Source organism: Schistocerca serialis, chromosome 3, assembly GCF_023864345.2.
Source record: "Schistocerca serialis cubense isolate TAMUIC-IGC-003099 chromosome 3, iqSchSeri2.2, whole genome shotgun sequence".
Classification (NCBI taxonomy): Eukaryota; Metazoa; Arthropoda; class Insecta; order Orthoptera; family Acrididae; genus Schistocerca; species Schistocerca serialis.
This window is the reverse complement of record NC_064640.1, coordinates 773,094,601-773,111,012: the sequence shown is the minus strand read 5'-3', so window position 1 is coordinate 773,111,012 and position 16,412 is coordinate 773,094,601. Positions and strand designations below refer to the sequence as shown.

At 40.1% G+C, this 16,412-nt stretch overlaps 1 protein-coding gene across 3 annotated transcripts in view; it reads right to left on the bottom strand.

Annotated features, from left to right (window-relative positions):
• Nucleotides 1-16,412, bottom strand: part of LOC126470616 (contactin) — a 155,573-nt gene that overhangs the window by 27,954 nt on the left and 111,207 nt on the right. For all 3 annotated transcript variants that reach the window (XM_050098573.1, XM_050098571.1, XM_050098572.1), the window contains exons 18-20: nt 9,952-10,137; nt 9,051-9,219; nt 1,924-2,057 (exon numbers count right to left, since the gene is read on the bottom strand). In XM_050098573.1, the coding sequence (XP_049954530.1) occupies nt 1,924-2,057; nt 9,051-9,219; nt 9,952-10,137 (489 nt within the window). The remainder of the gene's footprint in view (nt 1-1,923; nt 2,058-9,050; nt 9,220-9,951; nt 10,138-16,412) is intronic.

Below are 16,412 nucleotides of genomic sequence, written 5' to 3'. Positions count from 1 at the left end.
GTTAAAAGTGATGATCATCAGCACTGATGTGTGCATTACCATGCCGCATAAAATTTTCACTATCTCAAATATGCCTGTTGCAATTTGTACAACGAGACTCAGTTTCTACTGAGATTTCATGCACCAATGACTTCCATGTTTTCCCATAGGTATCTAGATATCTATCTAGAGAGGATGGTGGCAGTGTGAAATGAGTGAAGTGAGGGACGTGGGAATAGGTGTGGAGATGGATACTGGACAGAGGCTAGCTGTGATTGAGGCCAGGAGTACATGTTGTAAGAACAACTCCCACCTACACAATTCAGAGAAGTTGGTATCGGGGCTATATCTAGATAGCAGTGATCACACTGGCCACAGGGCAGGATTTCCACTTTTAATACAATGACATCTGTTGCTCAGATATTCACAAACCTTAATGTTGAAATAGGATGGTACACTGCTGTGACAAAATTGCATCTTATGGTGGACAAGAGATACAGTCTCCAAAAACTATGGCAGCACATTTCAAATTAATATCAAGTAACAAGCACCATTAAAACAAGGTGGCAGCTAATGACTTTCAATTAGTTCATCTTGTACATTTCCAGTCCATAAACTGTGTGGGAATCATTGCTAGTGATCAGACAGAAATGTGGTGTATGGATTTTCATCATTTCAAACACGGTTATTGTGGCAGCTTAAATACCATCACAATTATTAGAGACCTCATTCATGAAAAGTATAAACACCAAGAAGTTCGGCACTGCATAAATGAGCTGGATATCCACTGACTGAATTGAACTATAGGTTCAAAATCACAGGGCCTCATTGCTTGCAAATGCTGCTTTTGCTGTTTCACAGTGCTCTACAAATTGTGTTCTTCAGTGAGCACTTCATGGGCAACTTGACAAGTGCTCATTAATCAATCCTCTTCTATTTTCCACATGACATCACTTCTCAAATTTTAAAGAGTAACCAATTCTTTCTTGATGACTGGCCAACTGTGTGTAGCTTTAAGCCACTTTCTCAAATGTTTCTATCTGTGGTCACAAATTTCTTCTAATCAGAATAACGTCTGTTAAACTTCTGTCTGTACGCTCATTCAGATTTCTGGATACTACATTCTACTGTACCATGTATTAAATTCATGTCTTTGATAACCAGTATGAATAAATAGTGGTAAAATCCATTATGATTACATCAAAGATGATCAAGTAGTTTTTTAAAAAGCAGCACCACCAACATGAATGTGGTAGGCACTTAATTGTTATGAAAAATAATCAAACATGTGCCTCATAAATATTGGCTATTACAGTTTTATTTATTTTGATTTACATGCTACTAACCTCATAATGTCATTGGTCAGTATTGTATGAAAATTTCTACATTTCTAATATGCACATTAAAAGTAGAAAAAAAAACAAAAACTATTCTTAGCTTATGGAACTGCAAGCTCCTTCCCCACGGAGGATAGATTTTGGAATGTTGTGAAGGAGGGGAGAGTCACTCAGACCTGAGGTTGAGATGGACCCAGCAGTTGTTAGGCTGAGGGGAGACAAATACGAAGGGGAAGGAATCAGATTCGGAGTTCAAAGATAGTAAGCACTGACCTAGCTTTTGTTTGAAAACAATGGAAGGACAGACTGAGAAGTAAATGACCTTTACTTTTCATGTGTCTATCGACAGTAGTTAAATTTTGCCTCCTGAATATCAGTAGTGGCCAGCCATTGTGTCTCCGTGTAATTTTACCATTTTCTCAATCAAATTATCTTTTTAAAACAACTTATGTTTCTTTTTTTTTTTTAAAAAAAACCTAGTACAGAGCTCGCCAATGCTACTTACAATAACTGTATTTGTGGATTTTCCAAGAATTTGTGTACACTACTGTATTTGTCACACAAACATCACGACCAACTACACATCAAACAATCTGTTAAGACATACCTTAAAACCAATGACTGGTTCTTCCTCTGCTGATGGGGCAACATATCGCCACAGTACCTTGACAGTTGTAGGGTTCACCCCAAATACTTGCACTGTCGATGGAGGCTTTTGAGGAGCTTTCCTGTATGTTCGCTCTGAAATTAAATGTCAGAAACTGTAAATAATTTATTAATTTCTTATTCATTTGAATATGCTACTCTTTATCGCATGAAGGTAACTTCAGAGCTAGGGTGTACAATGCCATTACGAAAAACAACAATAAAATTACTACAACATGACTGTCACAGACACAACAAATCATTTTGTTAACAGTGGAAAATTAAATACTAATTGCTGTCATTGCGCCAGCCGAAGTGGCCGTGCGGTTAAAGGCGCTGCAGTCTGGAACCGCAAGACCGCTACGGTCGCAGGTTCAAATCCTGCCTCGGGCATGGATGTTTGTGATGTCCTTAGGTTAGTTAGGTTTAACTAGTTCTAAGTTCTAGGGGACTAATGACCTCAGCAGTTGAGTCCCATAGTGCTCAGAGCCATTTGAACCATTTTGCTGTCATTGCAATCTAAAGCAGTGCATGACACAGAAATTACATAAAACACGTAACTGATAATAATACAGTCATTTCATCAGTATACTTGCTACAGAAAGCAGTCATTGTGAGTTGCAATATCATAGGTACATCAAGAAACATAAGAGGGTTGGCAGTGGCTGGGGGAGGGTGGGGGTGGGGGGACAGATTTCACCAAAGTGATGACCTGTACATATATTGATCATCATATCCATAAATGAAATATGATGCTCTCCACATCTTTATTTATGCTTTGTTTATTTTCACAACTTTCCTAAATACGAAATCTCATCCACTGGTTCTATGACCTGATTGTTAATGTTTTCTGTCTTCTTTCTGAATTGTTGGCTGCACATTCTTTACGTCTTATTCTACATCTACATCTACATTTATACTCTGCAAGCCACCCAATGGTGTGTGGTGGAGGGCATTTTATGTGCCACTGTCATTACCTCCCTTTCCTGTTCCAGTCACGTATGGTTCGCGGGAAGAACGACTGCCGGAAAGCCTCCGTACGTGCTCAAATCTCTCTAATTTTACATTCGTGATCTCCTCGGGAGGTATAAGTAGGGGGAAGCAATATACTCGAAACCTCATCCAGAAACGCACCCTCTCGAAACCTGGACAGCAAGCTACGCCATGATGCAGAGCGCCTCTCTTGCAGAGTCTGCCACTTGAGTATGCTAAACATCTCCGTAACGCTATCACGCTTACCAAATAACCCTGTGACAAAACGCGCTGCTCTTCTTTGAATCCTCTCTATCTCCTCTGTCAACCTGACCTGGTACGGATCCCACACTGACGAGCAATACTCAAGTATAGGTCGAACGAGTGTTTTTTAAGCCACTTCCTTTGTTGATGGACTACATTTTCTAAGGATTCTCTCAATGAATCTCAACCTGGTACCCGCCTTACCAACAATTAATTTTATATGATCATTCCACTTCAAATCGTTCCGCACGCATACTCCCAGATATTTTGCAGAAGTAACTGCTACCAGTGTTTGTTCCACTATCATATAGTCATACAATAAAGGATCCATCTTTCTATGTATTCGCAATACATTACATTTGTCTATGTTAAGGGTCAGTTGCCACTCCCTGCACCAAGTGCCTATCCGCTGCAGATCTTCCTGCATTTCGCTGCAATTTTCTAATGCTGCATCTTCTCTGTATACCACAGCATCATCCGCAAAAAGCCGCATGGAACTTCCGACACTATCTACTAGGTCATTTATATACACTCCTGGAAATGGAAAAAAGAACACATTGACGCCGGTGTGTCAGACCCACCATACTTGCTCCGGACACTGCGAGAGGGCTGTACAAGCAATGATCACACGCACGGCACAGCGGACACACCAGGAACCGCGGTGTTGGCCGTCGAATGGCGCTAGCTGCGCAGCATTTGTGCACCGCCGCCGTCAGTGTCAGCCAGTTTGCCGTGGCATACGGAGCTCCATCGCAGTCTTTAACACTGGTAGCATGCCGCGACAGCGTGGACGTGAACCGTATGTGCAGTTGACGGACTTTGAGCGAGGGCGTATAGTGGGCATGCGGGAGGCCGGGTGGACGTACCGCCGAATTGCTCAACACGTGGGGCGTGAGGTCTCCACAGTACATCGATGTTGTCGCCAGTGGTCGGCGGAAGGTGCACGTGCCCGTCGACCTGGGACCGGACCGTAGCGACGCACAGATGCACGCCAAGACCATAGGATCCTACGCAGTGCCGTAGGGGACCGCACCGCCACTTCCCAGCAAATTAGGGACACTGTTGCTCCTGGGGTATCGGCAAGGACCATTCGCAACCGTCTCCATGAAGCTGGGCTACGGTCCCGCACACCGTTAGGCCGTCTTCCGCTCACGCCCCAACATCGTGCAGCCCGCCTCCAGTGGTGTCGCGACAGGCGTGAATGGAGGGACGAGTGGAGACGTGTCGTCTTCAGCGATGAGAGGCGCTTCTGCCTTGGTGCCAATGATGGTCGTATGCGTGTTTGGCGCCGTGCAGGTGAGCGCCACAATCAGGACTGCATACGACCGAGGCACACAGGGCCAACACCCGGCATCATGGTGTGGGGAGCGATCTCCTACACTGGCCGTACACCACTGGTGATCGTCGAGGGGACACTGAATAGTGCACGGTACATCCAAACCGTCATCGAATCCATCGTTCTACCATTCCTAGACCGGCAAGGGAACTTGCTGTTCCAACAGGACACTGCACGTCCGCATGTATCCCGTGCCACCCAACGTGCTCTAGAAGGTGTAAGTCAACTACCCTGGCCAGCAAGATCTCCGGATCTGTCCCCCATTGAGCATGTTTGGGACTGGATGAAGCGTCGTCTCACGCGGTCTGCACGTCCAGCACGAACGCTGGTCCAACTGAGGCGCCAGGTGGAAATGGCATGGCAAGCCGTTCCACAGGACTACATCCAGCATCTCTACGATCGTCTCCATGGGAGAATAGCAGCCTGCATTGCTGCGAAAGGTGGATATACACCGTACTAGTGCCGACATTGTGCATGCTCTGTTGCCTGTGTCTATGTGCCTGTGGTTCTGTCAGTGTGATCATGTGATGTATCTGACCCCAGGAATGTGTCAATAAAGTTTCCCCTTCCTGGGACAATGAATTCACGGTGTTCTTATTTCAATTTCCAGGAGTGTATATTGTGAAAAGCAATGGTCCCATAACACTCCCCTGTGGCAAGCCAGAGGTTACTTTAACGTCTGTAGATGTCTCTCCATTGAGAACAACATGCTGTGTTCTGTTTGCTAAAAGCTCTTCAATCCAGCCACACAGCTGGTCTGATATTCCGTAGGCTCTTACTTAATCAGGCGACAGTGCGGAACTGTATCGAATGCCTTCCGGAAGTCAAGGAAAATGTCATCTAACTGTCAGCCTGTATCTAATATTTTCTGGGTCTCATGAACAAATAAAGTGAGTTGGGTCTGACACGATCGCTGTTTCCGGAATCCATGTTGATTCCTACAGAGTAGATTCTGGGTTTCCAGAAATGACATGATACGCGAAGAAAAAACATGTTCTAAAATTCTACAACAGATCGATGTCAGAGATATAAGTCTATAGTTTTGTGCATATGCTCGACGACCCCTCTTGAAGACTGGGAATATCTGCGCTCTTTTCCAATCATTTGGAACCTTCTGTTCCTCTAGAGACTTGCGATACAGGGCTGTTAGAAGGGGGGCAAGATCTTTCGCGTACTCTGTGTAGAATCGAACTGGTATCCCGTCAGGTCCAGTGAACTTTCCTCTGTTGAGTGATTTCAGTTGCTTTTCTATTCCTTGGACACTTATTTAGATGTCAGCCAATTTTTTGTTTGTGCGAGGATTTAGAGAAGGAACTGCAGTGCAGTCTTCTTCCTCTGTGAACTTTCAAACTTAATATAGTAAGTTCTTCCAATATTAAAGTTTTTGTGCACTAGAGGCAAACAGGTAGTCCAATGTGTTTTCCATTTATAAGGACGTGAAAGCTTCCTTTAGAGCTACAGAGAATACTTTTAGTGATATGGCATCTGCTTACATGACTCTTGTTTTACCTTCAAATTTTCTATTACCCTGATGAAGTCTAACTGAAGCTGTACCATTAATGTACATATTCTTCCTCAAACTAATACATACTTAATCAATACCTTGTTTATATAGGGCTCTTAATACAAATTCTGTTGATACTGAGTCCACAGCTTTCTCAAAACCTACAAATCACAGACAGAGTACTAATCTACACTCATTGCTACATTCTATAATTTTGTTCATGACTTGCAAATGGACTATTGCGTTATATCCACTTCTAAAGACAGTTTTTTCTTTTGGTTGCTGATCTCATACAGACAGTCGATAAATAATATTGGAAGTTCCTTTTGTAGAACGAAAAACCACCCTAGTTGCAAATTTTTACTTTTTTCTTCATTCTATGACTAGTTTCGGGCCGAGACCAGTTTTCAAATCATCATAACAAAGTCGAAAATGGCATTTCTGAAGATATAAAAAATGTGCAATGAACATTTACAGTGCATACAGATATTACCTTGACACAACCACTGCCAATTATTCTGAAACATGTGCCTTTACTTTCATCCTACCTTAAATGGCTTTATACAGGGTGAAGCAAAATTCGCACACTTGGGCTTCGCAGAGCGACTCCTCACACGCCAATGATAAAAACATGCCTCACACAAAATTTCATCCAGCGACTACATCCGGCAGAAAAAGGACATTAAAGAGTGGCAATATGGCAACACTGTAACCACATGTATGGTAACTACCTGTGTCAGCACATCTTAGTTCTGCTGGTTCTGTCCAAATACTGTAGCACATTAATTCCAGAGATGGAGGTGCACCATCATGTTGGAACCGTATCCTCTGCCGAACATGTAGTGTAACATTTTCCAGGGCATCAGACAGATAGTTTGAGATGAATGCGTGATACCATTGTGCAGTCAACCAGTCAGGAACATGTAGGGGCCCAAACACCTTTCGCCCAATATTCCGGCCCAGATGTTGATGCCGAATCGAACTTGATATCCACATTCGCGGGTAACATGCAGGTTAACCTCACGCCAATGGTGGGCACTGTGCATATGGAAGAGACCCGCATGCCTGAATGCTACTTCAGCCGACTGTATTATGGTGTTCACAAAGTCATGGTTGGCTTCCTGTTGTTGTTGGAATCATCCGCTGATGGCAACGTGCAGAATGCAGGTGTTGCATGAAAGCATAATGATAGGGGTGCAGCCCATGCCAGTGCAGCATGTTAACGACCATACATTGCGAGACACGCAGCTGCCTTGCTATGCTACGTGTACTTCGCTGACGTTCTTTGTGTATGACCTCCAGAATAGCTTCCTCAGTAGCTGGGGTGTGGCGAGTCCGTGGATGACCTCTGTCACACGATGGTAGAAGGAGAGAACCTGACACCTGAAGGCACAGATCCAAACAACGAAACACATTTTTATCTGGATGGCATCGACGAAGCTGCATATTCCTGAGTGGAAACACCAGCCCAGTTATCAGATGCACGAAGGACCAGAAGCATATCCACAAATTCATCGTTTGTGTATGCCACATGTCTGTCACACTGGTCTAGAGGTTTACAATGATAAAATTCGATTGCAATCTGTCATGGGGGTGTTACTTTGCTCGCAACTAGTCCCTGTCTGGTGGACAGCGCATACAGTATAAACAGCCGTCAGTCCTGCATGTTGTTCCATCTAACGGCATTAGCCCCTCCGACAGATATTGTTCTGTAGGATTCATCCCTACACCGCTAATTGTGAAATGTTCAGTTTCGAATTACACTGTTTCCCTAGTGGTAATGGACGTGATGTTTCCACAATCTCATCGATAGAATAATAATAATAATAATAATGCATTGAGAAATGTACTGAACATCATGCGGTTACCAGACTCAATGTCAAAAGGCATAATTAGTGGAACCAGGTTGTTAACACATACAAATAGTAACAGAGTTTGGAACTATTCACAAAGCATGTTGCTAGTCCTACTGGTAACGTAGGACCCTAACGAAATGTAATGTACCTGAATGAGGCAAGAATAATAGTTGGTACTAATCTATGGGACCACTGGAGGAGGGTACAAAGAAAACAGGTTTCGCATATAGTAGACGAAGTGATGTGAATAAATTCACACCCACGTCTTGGAAAGAGCTTCATTCGAAGTTGACCAATCTTCCATTTCTACGATTGTAGTATGTAAGCACAAATGTTTTCTAGAGGACCCATTGCAATCGCTGTTGACGATTAAGATGCCAGAAACCATACCACCTGGACTACATTTACCAAATAAAAAACATATGCTCCGACCCAGGATCGAACCATCGACATCCTGCATGCTAACCCAAAACTCTATCCACTGCACCAACTGTAGAGCACAACTAAAATGTGCTTCAGAGGTAGTTACCATACTTGTGGTTACAGTGTGTCTTTAACGTCCTTTTCCTGCCGGATATACTCGCCAGATGAAATTTTGTGAGAGACATTTTTTTATCGCTGGCATGTGAGGAGTCGTGCTGTGAAGCCAGAGTGTGCGAATTTCGCATCACCCTATACACCTCATTTGGCATTACTTTCAGAACGTCATTTTTTTTATTATTAACTGTCTATAACTTTGATTCATCTACTGAACTATATATGTTTAAAAAATTGTCAAATGGTTGTACAGTAATCTCTCCGTTATTAGTTATTGCACCATCTGCCATCTTAACTGACAGTGTGTGATGTTAATGCAACATAAGTTTCTGTTCTATTTTCTTCATGATCTTCTTGTTTTCAATTATTTCTCTTACCAAAATTTCATGCACCTTCTCACATACTCTTAAATGAAACACAATGAATTTTGTACTAATTATTTTATAATAACCGTATTTTGTGTGTTCATTGTCAATTGGTGAGATAAACAAAGTGATCGCACACATTAGCTAAACCACAGGAAAAAATATATACAAACTAAATATCATCATGCTTCTTCTGATGAAAAAAGTATCAAATAATTGCAATCTACATCAATACAGATAATAGCACAACATTACCTAAGAATCTCTCACTTTCAGGGCCTTCTCCTGCAGAATTATAAGCCATGACTTTCACATAATAATATGTGTCTGGTTCCAGGCCAACTACAATTGCCCAAGGCCGAGTGCTACGGCTAAGGTAATAAACAGCATCTTCTTCACGGTTCTTTTCCTTCCAATATTTCAACTGAAAAATGACAGCATGTAAGTACATACATTACAACAGGTATTGAAGCACAATTAAATTTACACTAAACAATACAAAAGTTAACCTTATTCTAATAATATAATTTTCAACATTTTATGATACAACAGGTTCTCATAATTTTTTATTGAATTTTTAAACGAAAAACATTTTCCTCACAGTCTGTTGTTTTATTTTGAAATAAACACTTTATTTCATTGCTTGAAGTACTTATAATTTTTATGCCATTTGCTACACATTTTGTGCAGTTAGTGTGTAGAGGCAACACTTCTTACTTTAGTGATGCCTTCCCTGAAAATCTGACTTCATCTTACTTGCTCTCATATGCACTGCTAATCTGAATCTCCAGACTGTCCCTTCAGTCCAATCTGTCTGAATTGTGCAGTGCAGGTGTACGATCCTATTTTTTAAAGAACAGGAAGCATGGAAGAAAGTGTATTATCACCTGTCTTTTACATACGCTCATTATGTATAACATGGCTGGCAGCAACTCATAAGAAAGAGGTATGTAACAAAGGATTTCTCGCAGTTAATGGAATGAATTTTTGTAATAATCCTTTCAGCATTAGATGTGACGATCTTCACAATTCACAGGAAGTTACCACCTGAATTATGATGACAACTGTCCAGAGAAAAACAGATTTTTGCTGTTGGCTCAATCATTCTGAGTCTACTCAAACATGTTTACAGAACCTGACATCTTTTAACACTCACCCTATGTCCAATGAGCTTTCCACGTATCATCTCCCTACTCTGATTGATAGGTACCCAACTGACATTTAGAGCAGTGGAGTTGAATGCTCTGGCTGATACTTGCTGTGGAGCAACTTGAGGCATGTCTTCTGCACTGTATATTGTCACTATTTTTGATTCAGGTCCATACCCAACTTCATTCACAGACTGGAAAAAAAAATTTCAATTACACTCAAGTCAACTATGTTTAACTTGAACTTAAATTCTAAAAACAGGTTCCTGTCATACAGAGCCTCTGCAGTGAAATGTTTGCTTCTTAGAACCCCTTCTATTTCCTCACAGGAGCAAACTTCTGTTCTACTGATTGCTTCCTTTGGTCCTTCCCTTAGACCTTAGATTAGACTGACAGAGTGTATACGTGGACAAGGGGAGGCGGAAATAAACGCATTCTCACTGTTAAGTAGCGCGTGTACACAAATTGGAAAAGTTAATGGTTTAAATTAATATACATAGCGTTGCTACAAGAAAAGCAAAACTTTCAGATATAACATTGGTCTCTAAGATTACTAAGCTGCAAGAGAAGCTAAGCTTTCACATATAATATTAAACTTTTTTGCACATGTTACACTTTAAGATACATCCCACAAATGTGGCAGTAAAATTTTTAATAACGACAAAAATGTCTGATCTTCTGGGTTCAAAACTTTTCTAAATGGTCGTCCCTGAAGAGTCGATTTTTAAATGAGAGGCAAACACTGTGATTTAAGAAATTCATTGTACATTCTCGCACTAAGTTCAGTTTACATAAAAGGAAATGTACTTTGAAAGTAACGCTTTTCATACAACGATTCGCAATATTTTCCAGCAACCTGTTAGAAATAGGTTTGTTTCAGCAGTTGCCAGGGAGTGCCAGGTAACAGGCATCACCATGCTTGCGCAGCTACAATGGTGCAAGAAGCCCATATGCTCGTATGTGTAAAACATTAAAAGATCTTACATTATGTCATAAAAGAAACAAGAAATTAGAGGATACTCCAAGAGCATCAGAATTTCGTGAACCATACTAAAATGCATAATTCGGCTTACAGTGCACATTCGTATGTCCAGATTCAGATGTAAATTTTCTTGGAAAACCAGTACTGTATTATCTCATGTTCGGTTCTTTATTATGGCATAATGCCATATGTGCTAGAAGACGAAAAGATGCATTTTTGAAATGCAACGAACAGTTGAAACGAGCCAACAGTGTGGAATTAAACACTTCATTTCAAATAAATTGACTGCCTCAGTGGAAAAGATCAATAAAAGCCAAATTTCTTTAGCAAACTGACAAAAATAACTTCATTGTTCTGCAAGGCGATTAAACTTTGACTGTCAGAAAGGTGGAAATAAAATCTGAAACTAATAACATAATTATGTGAATGTATTTTAATTCAACTGATAGCCCTCGCTCACAGAAATCCATTATGTTTTCATTTGATGTGAGAGCAATAAACAAAGAGGGAAAAGCAAAATCACTCAACGTAAACACGGGTCACACAGACTACCCACCTCCCCACTACAATTCAGACTGCTCTGTGCATCAGCACCGGATCAACGATATTTCCAAACTACGCCAATACTAGATAGTGATCTCCCCCCCCCCCCCCCCCCCCCCTCCCGTTTTGAGCGTTTGAGGTAGGACAAAAATTTGAGAAAAAAAGAAAAATAGACTTTCCAAAAATATGTTCATTTTATAGCGCACATCTTTCTAAAGAATCTGATATATAAAACGTGTGTCTGAGGAAATGTAAGACATGTTATTTGGTCTTAAATGTGCCAAAGTGCAGTGCCATGCCTCTTCACACGGCATTTTTCTATTGCAAGTCATTGTATTTCGCTCTGTGGAATTCAAACGTATAATATTTTGTAATGGCTGCCATCAAACTATATTCAGGACAGTGAAAATTAAATTGTCAATTGTCCTGTAGTGTCTCTCCTGCTTCCAGTCGGCCAGTTTGACATCCAGGCCCCCCTCCCCCTTTTTTTTTTTTTGTAAAAAAACCCTCGCAATTAATATTGGATGGGATTATTTGTAGCCCGGTGAACAAGATCTCTTCAGAAAATTTGCACTCTTTATTGCCTATTAGCTAATAACTTGCTTTTTCTGTGTAACATAAAATTAAATATAGGGTACATGAAACCAATAAAAACAAGTGACAAGCAAGACAGTACACACATTTCTTATTTCTTCAATCCTTAAGTCCTACTATTTTCTTCTCTCCAACCTTGTTACAGCTTTACATGGTGTCCTTTCCTTTGTGCGAAACAATCTATTACCTCAAATGCTTTGCCACATGAAAAAACAAAATGTCGTCTAATACTGAAAAAGCTGTTAATACAAACAGTACCCAAGACTGGTGTGGTTTTTCGATCTGATTACATGTATTTTGTCACTGTCTTCTAGATAACACGAAATAGGCCTGTCTAATATTGCAGCAATTGTAACACACACCAAATAAACAGCCTGTTTTAGCACAAAGTCACTTTTTTTTTAACACGACAGAATATACTTCACGAAGTACCAATATCAAATGCCTATCAGGCCTACTACAAGCAAAAAGCTTTATGTTAGGAAATAGTTTCACATTTCATTCATATGCTCGAGCTTCTCAAGCATGAGATCGAAAAGTAGTAGTACGTAATTTTTATATAAATCTGGACTCGTCATATTCTTCCATAATTTGTGTGATATCCCCATTTCTTCTCCTTCCTCATTCTAACAAAAAATCTTGTCATCACTAATTCTGTAACTATTCCTGCCAGTGTTAAAACTCATTCTCCGGTTAATTTCACTAACCCTGCCACAATCAACTGCTTAGTTATCCCACATTTATTCTCTGGTTAGGCATTATTACTTGTTCATACAATGCGTTTTCCGCGCTACTCCCAGAATAGAACTTAGGCGGCTGCTACGAAGGTTTGTACAACTGGCCGTTACTTGTGTAGCAGTCTGGCCAAAAATTTTCTATCAACATTTCATTTTATTGCATACACCGAGAAGATAATACATAATCTTTCTTACCTGTTAGTAGTTTATTTCCACTCTGGTAGTCTAAATCTATGGATTTCGCTGGTATTTATAACAACGCTGATCATTTGCAGACCCAGTCAATCATATAAACAAACAGCGATTGACATTCAACCATTCGGCTTTATTCCGCTCAACTCATACAGCTCTGTCCCCTTTTGTCTACAGGAAAGTTTATTTCTAGATGTGACGGGGATTCCCCTGGCAGACACAAAGTGCACTATGCACGCATTCAAAAATCAACTTATGATCCATTCAGAAATAAACTTAGAATATGTTCACAAATGTTTAAAAACCAACAGGGATGTGTTTCAAAATCATGTGAATAATTGATAGACCAATGTGCGCTGGATACTAGACGCTTTGTGAAACAAGGCTTTTTCCAATTTTGCCTCTATTTAATCTGACAGCTTACGTGCGCCACTAAAATTTTTCCAGGTAGCACCTTGCTGCTGCTGCTTATACAGCTAACAGTCACACTTCTGTAGCCAGAAATGGGAGAAGGTACTACACATGCACGACTCAACTGTGCCTGCACATGAGCCCGCTCGCAACTGCTCAAATGAATCTAATGTAAACAGTTGTGATGTCACGCTCATTGGAGGCAATTTTCTATTATGAAGCAATGCAGAGTCTTCCTAAAGCCTTTGACACATTTTGCTGTTGGCAGACACTTGTATGAGCACTGTGTTTTGTTGTTGTATATGGCGCATTTCCTTTGCAATTGAATTTTATTTTTGTTTTTTCTTTTTCTCTCGTTTATGTTTTATTGCTGCAAAGTTATTCTGCAGTAGCGGGATACAGTAATATCCTTTGTTAGAGTATTATTTCTTACCAGTCAAAATTACAAAAATTTAACTAAAAGAAAACAAAAAATTCTTGGAATTCTAAAAATACGCTTTTTGTCTGGACTGGCCACCACCCATCTTATCTTTGCAGAACAAACAAACTTCATCCCCATGCAAATTATTTTCTGCTAAGGGGCCCACAAAGCAAACTGCATTTTTATGTTCATTCTATGTGGCGCTGCCTGTGGAATGAAGTTGAACCACCGGAGCACTATGGGAATGTTAACAGAACCAATGGACGAGATAAAATAGAAGTTTGGGAAAGACCATATATGACATAATATGGGATGAAGCACTGTGGGGAGATTTAGATGAAACAGCAGATAAGTATTCATCAACACAGTACAGCTAAAGAGCCCCTCTAGACAATATGGAGGTATTGCCTGCATACGCAAATGGGGAACTGGACAACAGCTATCAGCAAAACAAGAGTGAAATGAGGCAAGACTGTAGAATACACACTACAGACATTAGCCAATAGAGGCAGAAGTGAGGAAACTATAGTCAGGCTGATGAAAGATGCCACAACAGTAGACAGTACACATGTACAAGAGATCTCTTCCAACAGCATTCATTCACTCCCTATCTCTTTAGTAACAGTAGCAATCACTAACTAAGTCACAAGATTATGCAACTTAGCATTTTATTCTTAATTAGTTGTACCCCGTGTTTCACTATGGAAATTAAAAAAGGGCCTGTGGGTACCATCACTTTTTTATGGAAACTTGCTGTTCGTGAAATACTGGTTAGTGATTCGCGAATACACAGTGAGAAAAGGATTACATATTTATGTAGTAGTCTATGACACGTAACAATTAGAGAATTTAAGAAGAAAGATTAGGGTTTAACATCAAGAGAATTTAAGATAGCCATTTATTGGGCACCTCATCTATTAAGTATTCTGTGTGTCAATCTACCTGTCTCTGTATCTGATGGTTACAGTGTTCTGGTAGTGAGGGAGATTCAGAAGAAGCTACTGAATCCAAACTGAACAAAAACTACATAGGCTCATGTACTCTATTAGTATACGCAAGTATTGCTTTGTATGTTGTCTTTTTACAATACTTCTTCGTAAAAAAAAATTCTTTGTCATTTTAGACAATGGCCTTTCTTGTTCTGTTACCACCAGTTGTTTATGTTCATCCCTAAGCAACTTATTTTCTGCTAAGGGACCCCACAAAGCAATCTGCATTCTCACATTCATTATATGTGGCACTATCATGGGAATGAAAATTTTAACACACGTTTCATATGCAATTTACTCTCATTTGGCGCTGAGTTTTGAAAAATACTATCTCAGTAGATTCCTATGGCACATAAAGGAAGTTCCATAAAATTTCTGTTTCTAGGACCAATCCCATGGTGGGCATTTAGCTGTGAAATCAGAGGGGCACTGCACTGCATTCCCCCCCCCCCCCCCCCCCCAAAAAAAAAAAAAAGATTTCAAACCTCTATGGAATGAATTTACTCTTTCTTAGTGGGTGCCTTTGTCAAACAAACAATATTCACTTCGAATTTTCAGACCATATCCCCAAAACTATATTAATACCAATTTCACTACCTCTGGGGTTGAATTTCCTAGAATGTTTTCTTCACAGACATCTATCCAACAGAAAAAGAAAAATGATTTCAGTCTACCAGTTTATCCCTTTATACACATAAATTTCTATTCTAAAGTACTAAGTTTTATTTTTACTCATTCTAAATTTAATCTTTGTATAACTGTGTATAGTACAAGCAGAAATATTGTACAGTTTTTGATTTGTGGTGTAAGAAAAATATGTTTCATGTGGTGCAAACAGAAAATTGGAATTAATAATATATTTTTGGATAAATATTCATGTAGTGAGATGTGAGAAAAAGTATGAAAACAACATCCAACTGGCTGGCACACCAGCCCCCATCAATAATATGCCGGGTGGATTCAGAACATGGCTGGTGTGCCTCCCCAAATCCTGGAAGCAGTGCGTCAATGTGCTTGGCAGTATGGGCATGTTGATCTGTCACAGACTACCTGATAAAATCTTCTATGCAGTTTATTAGAGACCAGATGGCATGGTCCCAGGTAAACCATTTTTATGATTAAAAATCTCTAACATAACAGCGATAAATCAGTCATGTAATTACCATTACCATGAAAATAAGCAAGGAGAATGACCCAAGTTTTTTTGTATATTTTTAATTTTACTTAGCGTAACAAAGATATAGTTACTTTCATTTATTTTCACAGAAATTTATTACACTTTTCCGTTTTAACAAAAGGATTACAAATTTTGTGCTTATTCACTTTGCTCCCCAGGATTTATCATCCTGCTCACATCCGCAGTAGGTACTTTGAGTATTTCAGCACTTTTCTACCAATAACATTTCTTTTCATCCAGGATTTGTGCTGTGCATCTCTAGGATTCCAGAAGCATGATTATCTTCTGTGTTTCAGACCACTCCATTGTTAACAACTTGTCAACAATGGCAAACATTGACAAGACAGCACACAAAAGTTTTGTGTACTATTTGTGCTGAGGTGGAGAGACATGAATTTCAATTGATGGTCCAATAAATGAATG